The sequence below is a fragment of the Poecilia latipinna genome, unplaced genomic scaffold, assembly GCF_001443285.1.
Source record: "Poecilia latipinna isolate Pla-1442-1.1 unplaced genomic scaffold, P_latipinna-1.0 Scaffold823, whole genome shotgun sequence".
In the NCBI taxonomy this organism is placed as follows: Eukaryota; Metazoa; Chordata; class Actinopteri; order Cyprinodontiformes; family Poeciliidae; genus Poecilia; species Poecilia latipinna.
In genome coordinates this window covers 227,436-247,212 of record NW_015113439.1, presented here as the reverse complement: position 1 = coordinate 247,212, position 19,777 = coordinate 227,436, and the positions used below count along the sequence as shown (strand labels likewise).

The window sequence follows — 19,777 nt, the reverse complement described above, 5'->3', positions numbered from 1 at the left end:
GATTGAACCAGGAAATTTGTCAGGTCCTGGATCAAACACCTGCTGTGAATTTACCAACTTCCTGTTGGAGAACAGGAAGTTGTGCAAAAAGTACCAAATGGATGAACAGTTGTATCTGTGCATTCAAAGGTTAAGAGAAGATCATATTAGGTTCCCCTGTCCAGGTGCATTTTGGGTTCATCTTGAAATTTCTCTCAGAAGCTAAATATCCTTTAGTAGTGTGTATAAAACTGTGTTTAATGATTCAATATCATGTAATTTTTCAATTACTTAAACTTTTCCTTGATATTTATTCAGAAGTACCAATGGCTTTACCATAGATTTCCTTTTTAATCTTTTTTTTTAAAAGAGAAAATGACACGTTTACAAATATTAATAAAAACAAGATCCTTTCACCATCAGAGATTTATTTACAGAGGTTCATTGGGAGCAGCTCGATTTCCACCTTCCCTGAATGGAAAAACAAAAAAAATGGCCACGAAACCTGACGGATTAAGTCTATAGCTTTGGTTTTGGCTTAGATTACGACACCACAGAAGAAGAACGACGACGTTGCTACAGTGGTCATATTAATGCCAGAATTACAGGCTCCCTGTAAATCAAGACGGCATGAACATAAAGGACCGCGGCAGAGAAGAAGCTGGATGGACAGCAGATGTTTTCATGGTCTGCCATGTAATAATACTTACAGTAAATGTGATCACAGATTACAGTCCAGCCTGATGAAACTGTAATTTAGCTTAAGAAAAAAAAGTGTCAATGTAAAGCTTCTTTTGCTGTCGAGTATTGTTTCAGAAACCAATTGTAAACCACGTTATTTCACGAATTTCACTGTGCGACAAAGTAAGCAGCAAACATATACAGATTATAAAGTTAAACACTGTCAATCAGAGGGAAAAAGAATAAAAATCACTGCGTCTGGTAAACATTGTTACACATACACGAGCCGGTTCCAGTGCCTCCTGTGTGATTACAAGCTCAAGATTGAGTAGGCTATTGAAATATTTCACAGATTATATATATATTATTATTAGTATTTTAACAATGTCATCAATATTGGATCTTTAGTGTCTAATAACCAAGGAATTCCTGAAAAATAAAACAAATTAAACAATCGTTTCCTATGTCGCAAAAATCACATTTTGGTGCTCGTTTCTTTTTCGTTCAGAGGAATGTCGTCATGTTTCTTCTTCTTGTCGTCGTCGTCCTCCTCCTCCTTCCCCGAGTCTCCGGCGTACATTTTGCTCAGCTGTTCGGGGTCGACGTACGTGTAGAAGTGGGTCATGAAGGAGAAGATGATGCAGACGCCCAGCAGGAGGCAGCCGAACAGCAGGAACTCTTTCCACTGAGGAAATGTCACACAAAAAGTGGTAAATACACTGAACCCTTGAGAGACAGAGGTTTATGTCGCTAGAAAGACTTCAATTATGTCAAAGGTCTTTTTTTCGGTGTCTTCTTAAAGCGATACCTGCTCCAGTCCAGCCCCCTCGGCCACAATCAGAACGATCACGTTTCCGAACGCGACCGTGAGCAGCCAGCCGGCCTGCAGCACCGACTTCATGCTGTTCGGAGCCTGGAGGACAAAACGGGTAAGCGAAGAATATCCCAATGATCTAAAGTTTCAAACAACTGGCCCCCACAAAAACAATAATAATAATAAAAAACACATCTCTTGCTGTACCCTTAAGAGCTGGAGTTCCAGATTATTTGGATTTCTTTACTATTCAATCACCTTCAAAGTAGTTTTGGCATTTAGTAACTGGATTAGTTATTTTCTATTTGCAGATTTAGCTGCAAGCTCGTCATGAAAAACTGCAGCTTTCTGCCATTTTCTCTATTTTTCTATATTATTTATTCTGCACCTCAACACAAACAGACTATTTTAACAGTTTCATGGCAGACCTGTGAGTAGGAGAACTCCAAGCCTGTGATGGAGAACATGACCTCTCCTGCGGTAAGCAGGGCGTACTGCGGGATCTGCCAGGCAATGTGCACGTTGTTGGCTTTCACATCCTCCATCTTTTTAGCCACAATTTTACCTTCTTCCTGTTGAGATAAACACAGAGAGAGAGAGAGAGAGAGAGAGAGATATCTGTCACGTTGTGCAAAATATTATAATTATGCCAAACTGTGTGAAATCACTCAGACTTCGCCTGGCAACAGGAACTGGAAACTTTTTTCTTTTTAAACCCTGATTGGCGGTGAGAAGGATGGAAACGTAACCTTCTTCTGTGATCTGAAGTGATACCAGCACTCTTTAGTGTGGAGGTTGTTACCCGGCTACTTTTATAGCCATTTTTAGTCCAGTCAGGTCTTTAAAATGAATCCGGAGGATGTAGAGCTTACCATTTAAAAAGAAACCGTATTGTTTAGTGCATGTTGAGACATTTGTGCAGTTCACTTGGGCTGTGATAAAGTGAGAAAGAGCAAGACTTTCAGCAGATAACAAGAAGACGACAGCATGCATGTCAATAAGGTGCTAGGTTTTATCCTAATGAGCTTCAAACTTCTACTTAGTCAACATTCTTTAGTGAAGTATTTAGTAGCTATGCTATCCATGCTAGTCGCTAATGTAAGATGCTAAATGTCAACCCTCCATTCATTTTGTTTTTATGTTTTACAGCAGGGGTCCCCAAGCTACGGCCCGTGGGCCGGATCTGGCCCGCCTCCTCATTTGGTCCGGCCCCCTGAACAATACCAGAGAGCATTCAGTGTTTTTTTTTCATATATATGTGGATTTTCCTTCAGCCACCAGGGGGGCTCTTGAGCAGATATGAAACTTAGTTTCCCTCAATGGCATATATACCAGTCAGTACCAGTCACCGTTTCGCTCACGGTTCTTTTTCCATTTGCATTCCGGGTAAAAATCTATATACAAACGCGAATATGTCGTCGGCAGTAATCCAATCCCCCCCCCACGGTCCACAGTTTCACTCTCCCTCCCCCCTCCCTCCCCGTCAACAAAACTTTTCTAAGGTTTCTTTCTCAAAAAACTAAGACCGGCCCCCGACCAGAAAAAGGAACAGTCATGTGGCCCTTGCAGGAAAACGTTTGGGGACCCCTGTTTTACAACAACTGCTCTCTGCACTGTTGCATCACCTCTACTCTCACAAAAATAATTACTGACCATTAACGGCAGGAAGGGTAGAAAGAAATATCCTGAACGCTGTTCTTATGTCCGATTATGCCGCTGCTTTTAAAGAGAAATCAGAATCGACTAAAATCTCTCAGACACAGCAGGTCAAAGCTTTACAAGAATGATGGAAATAAAATCAGTTTTAGTTGAAGGAGTCTTTACCTCCACCAGGACGATAGAGTAAGAAGCTCCAAAGTCCAGCAGGCCCAGGTAGAGATTCTCACACTGCTTTGTCTGGTGGCTGCAGCGGACGGCCGCGTAGCTGGGAAAAAAGTTGGATTGGAGCTTGATTGAGTCAGGAAATCAATAACTCTGATTCCGATGTCCACCTTAGGCGTAATACTCACAGTCCCCGATTCACGCTGCTGCTTGCAGACATGCTGTATTTCTGGGGAACGTAAAACTCCGTTTCCCCCACAGTTATGTTCATGGCTTCTGGCAACGTGTTGAAGAAGCTGTGGAGGATTCAACGGAAACCGTCACAGATTTATTTAGATCAGATTACATGAAAACCAATACAATCCACAGGAACAAACGTCATTTACCGCACATTCGGGTTCCCGTCTTCATTTTTGGTGATGTAATCCTCCACCTGAAAGTAAACATGGACACTGAGGCAGTTTTCTATCAGTAACATACTTTAGCATTGTATTCTTAGCTTATCTGCGGTATTCTTTCAGTTTTCAGACATTTGGACATGAACTACACTCAGTTATTTTTCATAAATTGCCAACAAAAGAAAAGCTAACTACATAAAGTCTCCTGACTACTGTTAATATACACACCAGTTATTAACTTTACCTTGCACGAGAAATGTTTAGCTTATGTTAACCTTAACAATTAAAGCCATCATCAAAAAAAAAGTCATAAGTGTACCTACAAGTTTGCACTCAATACCAGGAGCTTTCTCGTGTACGATGAGACTGTAAGCTTTTCGTTCTTCAAATTCATGACTGCAAGAATACGACGTTTCCTTAAACATGACGTCAAATCTCAGTTCCTTGTTGGGGGCCCCCAGTGGGAGAAGCTCGTATGCCGAGGGGTCCTGAGAGACAGAGAGAGAGAGCAGAACGTTAGCGGTCAAAATATGAACATAAAACCACAATTTTTAAAATAAAACTAAAAACAAAATACCATTAATGACCCGAAGCAGAACAACAGTAAAGAGTTTTCCAACAGCAAATAAAATTTTGGTATAAAATTGTTGAAATATGTTATTTAATCGTTTTCATGGCATCTCTGTGTAGCACTGAGGCTAGTTTACTGGTATAAAAGAATAAATAAAACAAAGAAAAATTAGGTTGGAACAAATACAACAAAAACTAAGAATAAATGTTCTTGGTTTTACAAAAAAAACAAAAAGACAACTAAAACAATTAAATGGCTTTCCAGGCGTTTTTCAAGTTACCTGAAGTTTTTTGATGGGGTCTTGAAACAGGTTGCCGCCGGCGACCTTCACGCTGACGTCTCCGTCTGCCAGGTTGAAGACCTGCAGCAGACTCTGGTCGGCAGGTGCTGGTTCCACCACCGTTTTCTGCAGACACAATCACACTGGTCAACAGACAGAACGCCGCTTCATCAACACCTTACCGATTCATCGTCGTTAAAAGGTAAAACACATTTACTGATAGGAGGCATCAGCGTTACCTCCGATAAACATAAAAGGCTTTAAGAGTAAAATCTTGCGGTAACGGCGTGATTCGCGCTCAGACGTACCACAACATTGATCTCCACCAGGGTGGCTGCTCCAAAGGCAAGAGCTGCAAAGATCATCCCTGTGGCCATTTTCCTCAGAGGCCTGAAGGCAGAGTGACAATGTCATGTACTATGTAGGAATTGGAGGCATCAAAAAACAAGAATTAATTATTTTAACTCAGTTTAGTTGGCATCTCTTTGATGATCGTGATGTTGAAGACCAGTGTTGCATCGTTTTTCTGCAGAAACATTTTTCTAATATTTGTCGATATTTCCTTTTTGATCCAGGACGAGTCGGTGACTTTTTTATTCAGATTTCTGACAAAAGAATCAAACCTTTCCCCTTTTTTCCTTACTCAAACTTTTGATTTCGACGATGGTTTTCGACCATCTTAAAGATTGTGCCCATCATTCAGGCGTTTCCTAACCACTGATCTTCCACCTCAGGTCTTTATTGTGAGGATTGTTCGTTTAATCAGCAGCTGATGTTAAATCGCTCCTCATCGTTTATTTATTCATTTTGTAACAGTCTTGATGTTACCCTGTCACAATTTTTACACACGTCAAAACATTGAAAGGATAGACTTGTACCACAGATGACTTAATTTGCCATTATTTTGTTTTTTTTTTATCCAATAAGATCATATTGTAAACAATTTTATCTCTATATTTTTATAGTGCAATTACTTGTCCAGGTTAATCAGCTGCACCTGCATTTGGTAGCTTTTCTTATGTCTCTTTCCTAAAAGTGGTTTATGATTTTAATTCATCTGTTTGACTATTTCTCCACTTTTTCAGTGAAAATGTAGCTCACACTTTTCAAAGTTTGCCTTGACATTTTATTCCATTGTGAAACCATCACAGAAAAAAACCAAAAACATTTTATGTCCAAAAATTAATCAATGGCTGATGATGCGTTTGTGAACATCTTAATGAAGGAAACGTGACATATAATATATGTAGCTCATGAGTTTTTATTACGGTGAATAATAATAAATTGGTCAAATGTATTGCCACATTAGTTTAACAGCAATAATTTTAAGTAGTTGTAGAGTTTATATTGATGGATGCAGATTTGCATTTTCTTTAAATTAGTCCTTTACTTTGGTGTCAAAGTAATATTGCTTGAGTACTGTGCGTCATTTCTTTCTTTGATTTTATTCACGCTCCGTATTTGAGTCGATAGCTCAAATGTGGAGAGGCCGCAGCGTCCAGAACAACAGCGGTTTACTCACATGATTTTGATTCTGCAGAGGCCGACGAGCGGATAAATGATGAGGTCAAAGATGGGTACGAAGACGAGAATCAGCAGCGCGTTCAGCAACTGGGCAGCGGACATGAGGAAAAGCAGCCTTTTAATGGCCCAATAAAACTTCAACAGAACTCATAAACGCTTCATTGTTAAAATATAATGAGCTTAAAGAGAAGATGGCAGCGATAAGCGCTCATAAAAGTGTTGACATAACAGTGACGGCGGCTTTTAACACCGGCGGTCTTCATGCGGTGGATGCAGAATTGAAAACTTAGAAGAAAAAAAAAACATTTGACTATTAATTTGAAAATGCAAATACCGACACTGAAATGTAAAAATAAAATGTGAGGATTTTTTTTGGGGGGGGGGAAAGAGAAGCAAAACGAGATAAATAAATTTTTTATAGCATCTTGTTCTACCACGTCAAAACAACATTTACAGTTTTGGGGGTTTAATGTGACAGATTTCTGCTGTACATTTACAGACAGGTCAACCTTTAAACACGGCCATTGAAAGCCACATGACATCAAACTCACAGGTGGCAACAAAAGAAAATATGTTTGTGTCTTATGAATGTGAACTCAAATGACCTCAGCTGCATGAAGGAGGGACAGACACAAAGATGCATAGAACAAACAAAGAGGGCGCTATTGTCACCAAAGCACAGCAGTCAGTAAGAAATAAAGAAAACTAAACTAAAAGCATACACTTGACAAACGTTATACGAAAATCATACAAATCAACCTATTTTACCTTTGGGAAATGTTACTTTCCTATTCATTTTGGTTGTTTTTAGGTCAATATGAGCTCAACCAACCACTGGATTGGTTGAGCTGATCAAGTGCGAATGCAGATACAGAGAGTGTTCCTAGAAATGAAAACCTGGAGCCAGGAAACGACCCCACTAGTAGCTTATTTCTGCCGACTTTGGCCCTACAGCTGCAAAAACACACGCCTCATGAACATCCGCTGACGGTTTTGGCCGTTTCTTGTCACAGTTTTTGCTTCAGTGGCTCCTAATAAAATCAGCTTAAAAAAAGCAGCAATCAATTGAACACGAAATGGAACGAGACACTTTTTTCTTTAAAGATCAGTAAATCAGAATTAGTGAAAAAAATCTAACAGTTAATATAAACAAGTCTGCTGTAATCGCCATGGTGATAAGGTTTTTTTTTTTTCCTCTGAAATTTCACTTCAGCAGGCCTGAGGCATATTTTCGTAATTATTTCCAGCTCTCTCTCATTATATTTGGCATTTTGAATGCTTTGATTTTTTATTTTGTTATTTATGAATATAAAAATAAGGAGTTTTGGGTAGCTTCTGCTTATTTTTGTCCCAGTGAAGGTGACATTTTAAACATGCATTCCATGCCTTAAAGCGCAAATAGTTGATTGCCAAAGATAAAATAAAATACAAACAAAAAAAAAGTTTATTGTTAAAAAAACAAAAAAAACTTTAAAAATGGGTGTTGAGATAAATAGTGTAATCTAACAATTTGTTAATAAACATTTTTTTAAGTAATTTGTACCATAAAACTGGACATTTTAAACATTTTGTCTTAAAAGGAGAGGACAAAACTTCCAAACAAACTTCCTCTATATTTACATCTGTTTCTCAAAATATAATAACTCCCTATAATCTATATAAATCACAGTTATTATCTGCAAGTCTTTTCTATACATTTTTCCTCCTAGGTTTCAAGCGGTTATTGTTCAAAAGAGGAAAAGGGGCATAAACAGAGTGAAGAAGTATGAAAGAAATGCAGTCTAATGTAGGATGATTTTCAACAAAGAATGAAATGAAGATAAAATATTGCAGAACTCAAGTAAAATGGGAAATTGTTTTATTTTTCCCCCCCCAAATGAAAAGTAAACTTTGAAGCCCATAATTTCCACTCATGAACATTAAAATCGCGTCACTTTACGAAGGTTTCATGAGAATGCATCGCACTCTGTCTGGACATCCTGTAATAGTTTGTTCTTTATTCACAGCATATAGGAAACCGATGGCAGAATGAGCTGCACGTACCTGCATCTGGTCGGGCTTAATTGTGAAGGATTCTCCCTGTTATGACACAGAAAATTAAAATTTAACTAAGTGAATCCAAAACTGGGCACTGCATGGGTTATCTAAGCCATAAACAATAAAAAGTTACTGGAATAAAACGTCAGAACGTGGAGGAAGGTCTGCTTTATGGGACGGTTTGTGCAATCGGATTCACATCAAAATCCACCCACAGATATCAAAGTGCAAATGTCAGCATTTAATGTTTTTTTTTTTTTTTTTGGCACATTCAAATGATTAAAGAGACAGACTTACAAAAGCCAAGTTCATCCGCGTGGCTTGGAGAGTCCAGCGGGAACCCTGCAATAGAGAAACCAGCTCAGAGTTGCATCGGCAGAATGACCCTGAGATCACAAAAATAATAAAAATAGAGCTGAATAAATACTTCATATGCCATCGATGAAAACTGTAGTTTTTTTTATTTTTTTTTTAAATCTTTTTCCAACTGTTTTTACACCAAGTGAAGGAGGAGCTCATCAAAACTGAAAGTCAGGAATCGTAAATGTCGTGAAGTTTTCATTGCTCCATGTAGAGAATTAAATAAAACAAGCTTTGACCGGATACTAATATACAAATTGATACTTTGTTTCATGCTCAGGGTCAGTAAAAGTAGAGCTTCTCTCACAGAGCAGTAATGCTGACGATGAGCTAAGATGTACAAATGTTTGCATGTTTTTTTTTTAACTTTAACATGTTCAGATATTTAGGAAACTTTGACTATAATGAAAGAACTAAATTGCAGTCAATCCCAGGATATTCACCATTCAGTATTCATGAATCATTTTTACGCAGAGCATATCTGACATACTTTAAAGAAAATGCATCTTCATAAGATGAACTTCAAACCTAGCTGACACATGATTGGCTAATGTTTGCAAAGGAGCCAATCAAGACGCACCATTCAGGGTTGTTGTTTTTTTTGGGGGGGGGCTCCGATTGGCTGTTCCCCTAAAGAGTGGAAATAAGGAAGACTGTAGATGTAGCTTCTGCAGGAGAGCCAGGATGGTTACCACTGTTTGTTTTAGTGCATTTTGAGGTTTAACTATTAAAATAGGCAGTTTGAAGCATTTTTGACATTGGTTCCTTATCCCCAGAAATACCAGGGGTTCACTGCAGTAGATCCAAAATATAAGAAAAGGTCTGACATTAATTAGCAGACAGATATACAATTCCTGAAAATTTAGGGTCAATTTTCATAGGCTAATTTCAGCAACAAAATATGTTTTGCTTTTTTAATGCCTTCTCCATCCTATAAACTGCCTGTTCTAGTCAGTCACATTTGCACTATTCTTACATTGCATTGGAGGGACCACACTCAATCATTTCAAGGGCCTCAAATGGCTCCTGTGCCACACTTTGGACACCCATGTTTTGGGAAAATCTTCATTGGATTCAAACAATCAGCCGTATTTCTAGTTGGACATTTTAGTTATACTCTGTCCAAGCAGCACTTACGGTCAAAAAATTAATGATTAAGCTTCTACGCAGTAAGCTTTACTCTTTACAGCTACTATTCAATGCTCATGATGTTTTGTACTGGATGTTTCCTTAACTGTGGATTGCAATATTCCTACTGGCTGTTCTCTGTTCAAGAGGTTGAAGAGAAAATAATTCAATTGTTTAAAAAATAATTTAAAAAGTGAAAGCAGAAAACTCTTGAACTTCAGTATTTCTTATGGCAATGCATGTTTTGTCCTATTACATAATTTACAATCGGTCAATTACACAAGCTGCTAAATGGTCAGGGCTTTAATGTCGTTGCTAAGCGGGATGAATGTGAGCCTGTACCTGCTGGTCAAACAGAGCCCAGAACATCGGCAGGGGGATGTAGAGCACCAGAACCCGCAGAACCATCTTGATCTCCTGAATCAGTCGCTTCTGTTAAACAGAGGAGCAGAAACGCGGATGGATTCGTGAAGGTTTAAGCGAGTTTACATCGTGAAGAAGCTGCGATGGCGTTTTGCGGGTCGTTACCGGGTATTTGTCTTCAGCCCAGTCCAGCCAGTGCTTCCTCTTGAGGCCATCTTTTGAGCTGTTCCAGCGGTTTTTGATGGCAAACTGACCGGAGGAAGAAATAAGAATTAAAGAAACAAATCCTACTTCAATGTGCACTGAGCTAATCCCACGCACACTCATGTCTAACCCTAAGCCTGACAGGAGTGGGAGATGAAGTGACTCACGCCGATACATTTGCAGACTTCCCCCAGGACGTTTCCCTGAGGCGGCGTCTTCTTGTACATGCCGCTGCCAAATATGAACACAGCTGTGGAGGACCAGATGGAGAACTAGCATCAGCTCAAACCGATTTATTTTCCAAACACGAGAGGAAACAGAAGTCTTTCCAAAAGTCTGTCCTCTATTAAAATATTTCACAAAGCATACTTGCTCATTTTGACCATTTTCTTTGGTTCTCTCTACTTTTAGTCATCCTGAGTTTGTTTGATTTTTTTAAATTTCATCTCTTAGGTCCTAAAGTTGTTTGTTTTTACCTACATTTCTTTATCTAACTTTTTTTTAAACCGTTTTCACTTTTTCCAGGGGTTCTTAGCGTTTCTTTTTTTTTTTTAAAGTACCATCTTGAAGATTTTTTTTGTCGCACACAGTTGCTCTTCAGTAAACCGATCTTAGGATTTTATTTCTTGTGGCTTAATACATTTTTGCAAAACGCATTTAAAAATGTCTTAAACTCAAGTTCTTCTCTTTGAAAATGTCTGCCGTTTACTGAAATAAACCGCATATTCACAAAATACGGTTCCCATCCTGACCGTCTTTCTTTAAGTAACACATAGTTGATCTTCAGTTAAACATTCTTGGAAAGAACGTTTTTATTTTTTCCTCGCTCAAAACAACAACACAAATTAAACCTCGAATGCTAAAGCTCCTTTCAGCCTAAACTCGACATCCATCTGTACGTCATTGGTGTCACAGTTTGCTCCCACAGTCAGCAGGAGATCTGGCATGAATCCCGCACGGATCAGGGCTGACGGGGAAACGACGGGCAGAGAAAACTGGCCGTCACAACGGATGAGATCGGGCCTTGATCAGGGTGAAGCCCGGCTTGTGAAAACAGCCTCAGCATGCACATTGCAGCCTGTAATGACGCCCACATCCTGCAACGGCATCAAGGTCCCCGTAGATTATAAACGTTTAGATTTTTCTACTGCAGTTTGCGTATTTTAATACTTGCTAAAACCTGTAGCAATTATGACAAATATGTTTTATACCAAATATGATTTCGGCTCCACATTCACACACACACACAAAAAAAAGGCTCAGTAAAACCAAACAAAAATAAATAAATCGAACATTTCTATCCATCTGTAACGACTTTGTGTAAAAACAAATATTAATTTGGTCTCTTATCGTCTTTGAATACCAGACACCAGATTCCATCACATTTTTCTCAGGCTGTTCTGTAAATATTTGAATTCCCTGCTGCTTCTTAAATACCTGGGGCGAAGAGGAGCCGATAAAATCCTTACCCAGAGCCACGACCATCAACGCTGCAGGAACGCCAAAGGCCAGGGCGTAGCAGTCGTCACCGAAACACTTCACATCACCTGAGGGGGGCAGACGGCGTTTAGCGACGCCAGGGATGCGCGGCGCATGCTGAACGTTACAACGGCGAACGCTCACCTCTGAGGATGGGCGTTATCAGCGTCGACAAAACGCTCCCGGCGTTGATCGACATGTAGAAAATTGAGAAGAATTTCTGTCTTTCCTTTATCTGCAGGTAAAGAGAAAAAAAGAGTTAAAAAAGTTAAAATGTGACTGTGCACTTGGATCTTTAATATTTTATGGAACGCTTCACTTGTTTTTAGTATTTTCTAAACAATAATAATGGTTTTCAAATCAAAAGAGCATTGTGAGAAAAAAATTTCAAATATTTTACTCTGGAGCAGGTAGATTTTCTGACATTTTTGCACATTAATCCTGACTAAACTGCCTTTAACAATAAATAAATAAAATAAGTAAAAACTACCTACCATGGTACCAATTTACCCCAGAAAAGCACCTAATAGCTTTTCCCCCTTAAAGTGAAGTCGTGTTAAATGCAATATAATCAAACAATCAAGCGTAGACTAAAAGAGATGCTAGTGGTTCAGCGATTTCAGATATCGATATCTGAAATCAGTCCAATATCAGCTAAAAATTTAATATCGGCTCGCATCAGCCTGCATCTAAAATCTCCTGTATGAGCATTACAATTAAATCAGTCTACTAGCATTTACTTTGCGGCACCATTTAATAATGACTGTGTCAATTGTTGTTGTTGACTATTGTTTTCTGTTTGAGCAAACCACCAAAATATGTAGCAAAAGTTTGTACGATTCATGGTGCCATCATATTGGGTCAATACTGGTATCGGCCGAGACTCAGAGCTGCGATATGGTTATCGTATCGCAAGTGAAAAAGTTGTATTGTGACACCATAACTATTGGCACAACTTACCAAAGCAGGAGTTTGCAGAAATAACTCAGTGAGGCAAACTTTTATGTTTACACACACACACGCACACAAGCCAAAACCTATTCAAAACACACAGCTTTTCAAGCAATGGCTCATGGGAGTTTTTCCGCCTGTGCTGCATTTCCAACTTTGGTTTGTGTATAAACCGACACAATGAAATGTCATCACTTTGTCACTCATCTATCATCCTAGTGGACGCCTGTGTCTATTGGGGTGCAGAGCCAGCGAGGAAAATGCAAACAAACTGTATCCAGAGCAAGAAAGCTCTGCCTGAAGGAACACCTTCACGTAAAGTTCAGCTTAAAAAGAAGAGTGAGAAATGTTGATCAGATTCACTAAACCAAAAACACTTTTTACAATTACCAGCCCAAAGTGATAAGTGTGTGATAAAGATGTTTACACACATTGGATTTACTTGAATGCGTCAACTCATCATGATAAAGGACTAATTTAATCTCATTTCTCAACCTATCAATTCTTTTTATGGTTTAATTCTCACGCTGTGTCCTTCTTAGATAATGTAGGAATCATATCTGATATTTGTATCATCTCTTCAATATAAGGAAAAGATAGCAAGCAGCAGAAGGTCTCACTTCAAAAGTGCTAAATTCCCAATATCTCAAGTGATACCAATACATTCAGTTGAAGTAAACTTTCAACTGAATTAATATTCAGCTGATATTTGTATCATCTGTAAGTGTTTATTTTATATTTGTCAGGTGTCAGGCTGCCCCCACGGCCATGCTGCCCTTGGCAAAGAGCCACACCATAAACCCTCGCTGATTAGACGCTTACGTGTTCTTCCTCGAACTGATCTCCTCCAAACGCTGCTACACACGGTTTGATTCCTCCGGTGCCCAACGCGATGAGGATCAGGCCAAACATGGACAAACCGCTGGAGCACAAAAAAAATGAAAATCAGACACACTGAGAACGACCGTCACCAGCATACTGGACAAAATTAAGACAGAGTTTAATGGCTCTAAACTCTAAAACAACGCTGGAAAGCATTTCTTGTTATTTTTTTAATGTGCAGTTCTTTCTCCATTTTAGTTAATGACTTTCTTTTGCTCATTTTGATAAAATCAGGTCTGTGCGAGTGCAAAAAAGGTCCAGGATCTGTGACTTACATGTGCACGTCAGTGTTTCCCACAGTGGGAATGGCTCCCACAGACTTGACCACATGGCCGATCACGTAAACGATGGACAGGTAGATGATGGTCCTGTTGGGAGTAAACAGTCATTGTGTGCACGCGGCGCTGAGCTCCTCTAATCTCTTTGTTTGGCTGTGTGTGGTCAGAGCGGGTCACGCCCTCCCTCGCCACACGCGGATTACTAGGCCTTGTGTCGGCTGGCGATGACCCCGGGGTCAGAGGCCAGGCGACGGGCGAACTCACTTGAATTTTCCGAGCCAGGAGTCGGCGATGACGGCTCCCAGGATGGGAGTGAAGTAGCAGAGGCCGCTGAAGGCATGGTAGATGGCGGTGGAGAGGTCCTTGTCCCACTTCAGGTAGCTGACGAAGTACAGCGTCAGCACCGCTGCGATCAGAGCACACAGGCATTAGCTGGGACCGTGTTAAAAAAAAAGGCCAGGTGGCGAGACGAATGGTTTCAAAGCTTTTTCCCCACATGTACGGTGACATTTAGCTTGTACAATTCAACTGGAAAACTAATGTGTTGGACAAAGAAAAACCCTTTTGTATTGAGTTCAGCTTCCTGTCTCCTTCACTAGTTGTCTGTCAACACTGCAAAAACCCAAAATCTGACCAAGTATTTTTGGTCTATATAGTTTTTAGGGCAAGACAAAACTAACTTATAAGTAACTTAAAATATAGTAGCTTGTTATAAGTCAATAATTCTCTAATATTGACCAAAAGGTGCCTGTTCCATTGGCAGATTATTTCACTTATAACATTTGGAAAAATATCTTGTTATAAGTGAAAATAATCTACCCATGGAGCAGGTACGTTTTCTGCAATTTTAAGGAACTAATGACTAAGGACTTGCTGAAAATTTACTTGTAAGTTGGTACACTTGAAATAAGATTAAAAAAAATAAAAATTGTGAAAAAGTGCAATGTTCTTTGTGATTCCTTTCACAAAGTGAAACAGATTCCTTACACAGAGAGAAACATTTATTTTGATGATTGTAACTTACTGATAATGAAAACCGAAAATTCAGCATCTCAAAGTCAGAATCTTATATAGAATCAGTAAATAAATATTTAAAACTGAAATATTAAGCTTTTAAAAAGTACTTTCCATTTCTGCACACCCAGTGCGTGTTCTGTCTTGTTAAAGAGATTTCCTCTCTTTTACAAGGTTGCTACAAACTTAAAGACTCAATAACTGAGCTCAATTTGATGGGTTTCCTTAGTTTAAAGACAAAACCTTTTACCACTTAGCATAATCAACTGACCCGAAATGTATATAATTAAATTTTTCTGCGTGATTGTTTGGTATTGAGAAACTTCTATATAAAGTGAGTCAGTTGTGCCGAAGTGCCAGGAAACTGTTGATCTGAGCTGAAAACACAATCTGAATGAAAGTCGTTACGGAGGTCTGAAAGTCAAACATGATTTGTCTTCATTTTTTCAAACTTAACTCAGACTAACTGCAGTGTCGAAAGCAGGTAAAATATACAGTTTAATGCACTTTTTAAAAAAAAGAATAACAACGACCTGGAAGGAAAACCTCCAGCATTCATCACCATGAGAAATCTGGAACTCTAGAGGAAAACGTTTCACAGTAATTTGTGGTTCTATAATTGTCCCATTTGACAGTGAGAAAAAAAATGATGTTTTGAAACATTTTACAACAGACTGAAAAAAAAAAAACATGTGCCAGTGATAAACTCAGGGGCCAACTTTGGGCTTGGATTTTATATAATTCAGAAAGAAAACTCAGGGAAAAAACCCCCCAAAAACTAAAAGCTTCTTTTCTCTCGCTGATTTCTTAGAGTGAACGCCGCCCGCTTTCTAAACGGCGATTTTAAGCTAAAAACATCTTATGGAGACTTTTACATGAGAAATGTAAACACTGTTGAGCAGGAAACTGGTTTTGTGCAAGTCTGTACTGTGACAAACATGTGGTCATTGAAGGAGAGAGCAACCAGGAGAATCCACAGAAAGCATCCCTTACCTTTCATGCCATAGTAGGAGAAACGTTCACAGAACTCGTTCACCACTATGAAGCAGATGCTGGTTGGGTAGTTGGTTCCACATAGCTTCTAAAAAGACCAACAACAACATGCATTCAGAATAAATTAAGTCCACACTTTTACAGCACGACAAAGAAACCTAATAAATGACAGTAAATCCGCTCTGACGTTATCTTCCAGCCTTTTGCCAATTCCAAACAAACGCGGATCCGATCAATAAAGTCTCCATTTCCTGCTTCTGCCGTGACGGGAGAGGAATGTTGTCGACGTTGCTCTGTTTGTCGTGACATTCCAGGTTAATTATTATGCACAAATAGTGGTTTGATGAAAGTTTAACAGCTGTGAGACCTTTGATGGGATCAGATGCTGCGCAAGAGTGGAAAATATATGTTTAGCAACACCAGTTTCTACCATAAAATATCACACTGAATTGCATTTGCATTCCTTCTGTTTAACTCACTTTACCATTGGTTACAGTGGCAACAGTATGAGGAAATGCACTGAAAAAACACTTTCACAAGTGGAGCCTTTCCACGTAGAAAATAAGCATACACAATGTTGAATTGCCTTCGTAGGTTTTGTACGGAACAACTCTAGGGGAAAAAAACGGAACCCATTTGTATACCAACTCTTTGCTATACAAATGGACTTCGAGCTACTTCGATTCTGTGCCTCTCCACTCTTCCTCCAGACTCTGGGATCTTGATTCCCAAATCAAAAACGGAAAATGTATTTTCATCTGCTGAGGACTTTTGAGCCGTTGATCACCTTAGCCAAGGTAAGACTCTTCTGGTGTTTGTGGTTCAGTGACACAAGGAAGTCGACAGTTGTAGCTCGTGTCCTGGATGCGTCTGTTTGAGTTGTGGCTCATGAAACACCAACGCTACAGTTTTCTGGTTGATTTGGTGAAACCACGTTGGGTCACCATGGGCCCAGGTTACCCATTCAGTACGAGAAGAATCAACGAGACCCGTAAGAATCAATGAGGCACGTCTTATAGCTGACGTCATTTAATTCCTAGTTTAGTTTGTATGCTTAGTCTGTTTGTAAAGTAATTTGTAATTAAGTAGATGAATATACAACCTGTGTTTATGAGGCGTAATATTAAAGAGGACCGTGTAAACAGAAACATTAATACTGATTAGTAAATTAGGTCATTTATTAGGCTGCAATAATCTAATTCAAATGTGTCAGAGATTTGCAACGTTTGTCTAACTATTCTTCCTCCGAATTAAAAATTACAGATAATATCACGGTGTTGAATTGTCAGCTTTTTGGTTCAGCAGTTTTTCTTATTTCCACATTATAAACACCAACTCAGGTCAGTAAGTTGTGAAGTACTTTAAATGTCATTCTGGGTTCTTGTGTGACCTTCTGGATAAGTTTGCAGGTGAATTCTTGGAGGAATTTTGGTCCATTTTGGTCCAAAATTGAATTCAGCAAAACAGAACTAAATTTGTTTAATGCTTGATTTAAGAAGCGGGTAATTGTACATGACAGTGCTTGTTTCGATTTTAAATTAAACCATTAGAAAATAGCATCTACTCAGGCTATGTTTGTCTTGTACAAAACATTTTTAAAGGGGCAGCATTGTGCGTTTTTCAGGCACACATAGCGCCCATCGAGATGCGTTTAAGAGCTCACCTCAATGCAGCAGGCGTAAAAAAGAAAATAGAAGAAGCGTAATGCTAAAAGTAGCACCAAATAATCCAAGGAGATAGCAGGAAACCAGGAACGTTTAAGTTTAAACCGCATTCAAGTCACACGGTTCTGTGCCCATCATATTCATTTATACAACATGATAAAATGTTGACCACAAGCTAATTCTGTAAATGACGCAGGACTGCCAGAAAATGTCTCCAGCTGTGATATGACACCAGATATACTATTTTAGTCTTTCTTGAAAAGAACATCAAGTATGAAGAAATATGTGCTACACTGACAACAGGGGAAATGGATGCAGGTTTTCATCTGAAGTGTCAAATATCGAACCGGCTGGGCAATAGTTGAACTTTCAAGAGAAAGGGTGAGGCCCTTTTCTGTTTGTTTTACAAAAACAAAATGTCAACAACAAAAAAAAGAAACTTCTACAGAGTTTCTAACCACTACTACTGTTACGCAGCAGCAACACCTCCGTACTCGCAGAGGCACCATCCGCCTTAAGCACAATGTGGATGAATGATAGAGTCAGTATTTGTTAAAATGTATCTATATGGTTAACACCATCACATGCATCAAGTGTTGCTTGCTCGTCAGGGTAGGATGCAGTGCAGGTGATCAAAAGACAGCAGTTTGATCCAAACTCATTCTCACAGGTCTTCATTTTATGCATGACCATTTTTATTAGGTGTAAAATTAAAAAAAAACTTGCTCAAGATACTTCGATTCTGCAACTCTTTCAATAATACACACCCTGCTGTAGTTATCCAGTGTGCTTAAGAACAGTTTTGAAATGGTTTATCGGTTTATACGCGCTTTAAACCTATAAATGCTCACTGTAAAGCAATAGGAAACTTGTCCACACAAGTTTGGGGACCAGCCAAACTTGTTTACTCGCTCCCCTACCCTTCTAATAATTCACAGACAATTTAAACTAAACTTAATTTAATCTTTTAAAAAAAACTGCCATGTGACATTGAAGCCTCACAGATGTAGCGAGTAATTCTCTTATCTCATAAAAAAAAAAAATGCGGACAGAACAGACTGTGAGGACTTCTCACTCGCAGTCTGTTCGAGCAGAGAGGACATCCTCAGCTCATCTGGCGTTGATAAGCGTCATTTTACTAACGCAAAGTAAAGAGATGTGCCGCTGCGATGTGCTTCCGTCCCGGGGAAGATAGTTGGAGGTACGCGTGGCAATCAGCTTTCACCAAAACAACTTTTTAACTGTCCGTCTGCAGAGGAGGCGGTTGCGTAATTTCACCCCGAATTAAATCGAACACCATCGGATCCCCGACTCAGAAAGCCAAATAAAAAAATAAATAATCCGAAACAGGATCGAATCCAAGTCCGAAGCAGACCCAGAACTTTTCAACAAATTAGTTTAAAAAGAAAAAAAAAAAAAAAAACATAAAAATGCGCGCTCAACAAAAGTAAATAAAACATGCAAACTGATGCGCACACTACACACATACATCGCTCGTATTTACCTTGCCCATGTTGCCTTTGTTTTCTTTTTTTTTTTTTTTGCCCACCCTGCGACTTTTGTTGTTTCTGTGGATCTCTGTTTACTGAAGCATCAGGCAGCTCCGACTTCACCTCCAAGTCCGTCCCCTCTCTCTCTCTCTCTCTCTCTGACGGGGCTCGGAAATAAATAGAAAGAAGAAGAAGAAGAAAACGAGATCACGCTGCTCGTAAAAACGCCGACGACTTTAAAGTTAATCTTCCACCACTGGGGAGGAAAACTTTGGTCTTATTGCCATGTGAGACAAACTGCGCCTTCCAGTCCGATCCGATCCAATAAGCTCGCGTTCTGTCCAGAAAGTTGGCGTTTAACAAACTTTCCGTGGATCAGGAGGTCCGTTAGTGGAAGTGGAGAGGGAGGCGGGGGGCCCCAGCAGCAGCAGCCTCTCGGGCTGTACAATAGCGCCGTTGTTGTGCTCGGACGCAGACCTGGTCCTGGATCCAGGGTCAAAGTGTTCTGGCAGTGCTGTCCAGGCTGTCCGGCTGGATAATTTCAAAGGCATGGTCATTAAAATCACTATGAGCAACACGCACTCCCTCTTTGTGTGTGTGTGCGTGTGTGTTAATCACACTGCAGCAGCCTCTTCCATGTCTACACTGAAAAGGTTCCTAATATGTCCCAAACCTGACCACCACTTTTCATTGTGCTTCATCTCAGCTGATTTAAATAAAGGTGTCATGACGTCATTCACATCATTTGCGTCAGGTGTGAAGGAGCGATGACGGATCTAAACCATTCAGGATGAGAAGTCATGATTTTTTTTATTTTTTTTTTACGTGCTGTCTTTTGTTGTTCCTTGGAAAGACACCACTGAGGT

The 19,777-nt window shown here is 39.5% G+C and overlaps 1 protein-coding gene and 1 long non-coding RNA gene across 2 annotated transcripts; one reads left to right on the top strand and one right to left on the bottom strand.

Annotated features, from left to right (window-relative positions):
- Positions 1-387: 387 nt before the first annotated feature.
- slc15a2 (solute carrier family 15 member 2) lies at positions 388-19,614 on the bottom strand. Its single transcript, XM_015047389.1, has 22 exons — positions 18,926-19,614; positions 15,758-15,845; positions 14,015-14,156; positions 13,748-13,840; positions 13,413-13,512; positions 11,784-11,874; positions 11,630-11,707; positions 10,328-10,410; positions 10,122-10,205; positions 9,936-10,025; positions 8,403-8,447; positions 8,112-8,147; positions 6,067-6,155; positions 4,853-4,934; positions 4,545-4,670; positions 4,017-4,181; positions 3,682-3,728; positions 3,484-3,591; positions 3,299-3,398; positions 1,903-2,046; positions 1,469-1,573; positions 388-1,345 (listed from the first exon to the last, which is right to left on the bottom strand). The coding sequence occupies exons 1-22, from the start codon at positions 18,932-18,934 to the stop codon at positions 1,136-1,138; spliced, it is 2,115 nt and encodes a 704-aa protein (XP_014902875.1). The 5' UTR covers positions 18,935-19,614; the 3' UTR covers positions 388-1,135.
- Positions 1,278-8,160, top strand: LOC106956505 (uncharacterized). The gene is made up of 3 exons (XR_001426784.1): positions 1,278-1,370; positions 1,463-1,589; positions 8,075-8,160. It is a non-coding gene; the product is annotated as an uncharacterized LOC106956505 (long non-coding RNA).
- Positions 19,615-19,777: the final 163 nt, after the last annotated feature.

What these genes read in the sequence shown, in the direction of transcription:
- slc15a2 (XM_015047389.1), bottom strand. An exon ending in GACGGGAACCCGAATGTGCG is followed by an intron (nt 3,592 to 3,681) that starts GTAAATGACGTT and finishes AATCCTCCACAG; the next exon opens with CTTCTTCAACACGTTGCCAG. An exon ending in ACTCTATCGTCCTGGTGGAG is followed by an intron (nt 2,047 to 3,298) that starts GTAAAGACTCCT and finishes TTATCTCAACAG; the next exon opens with GAAGAAGGTAAAATTGTGGC.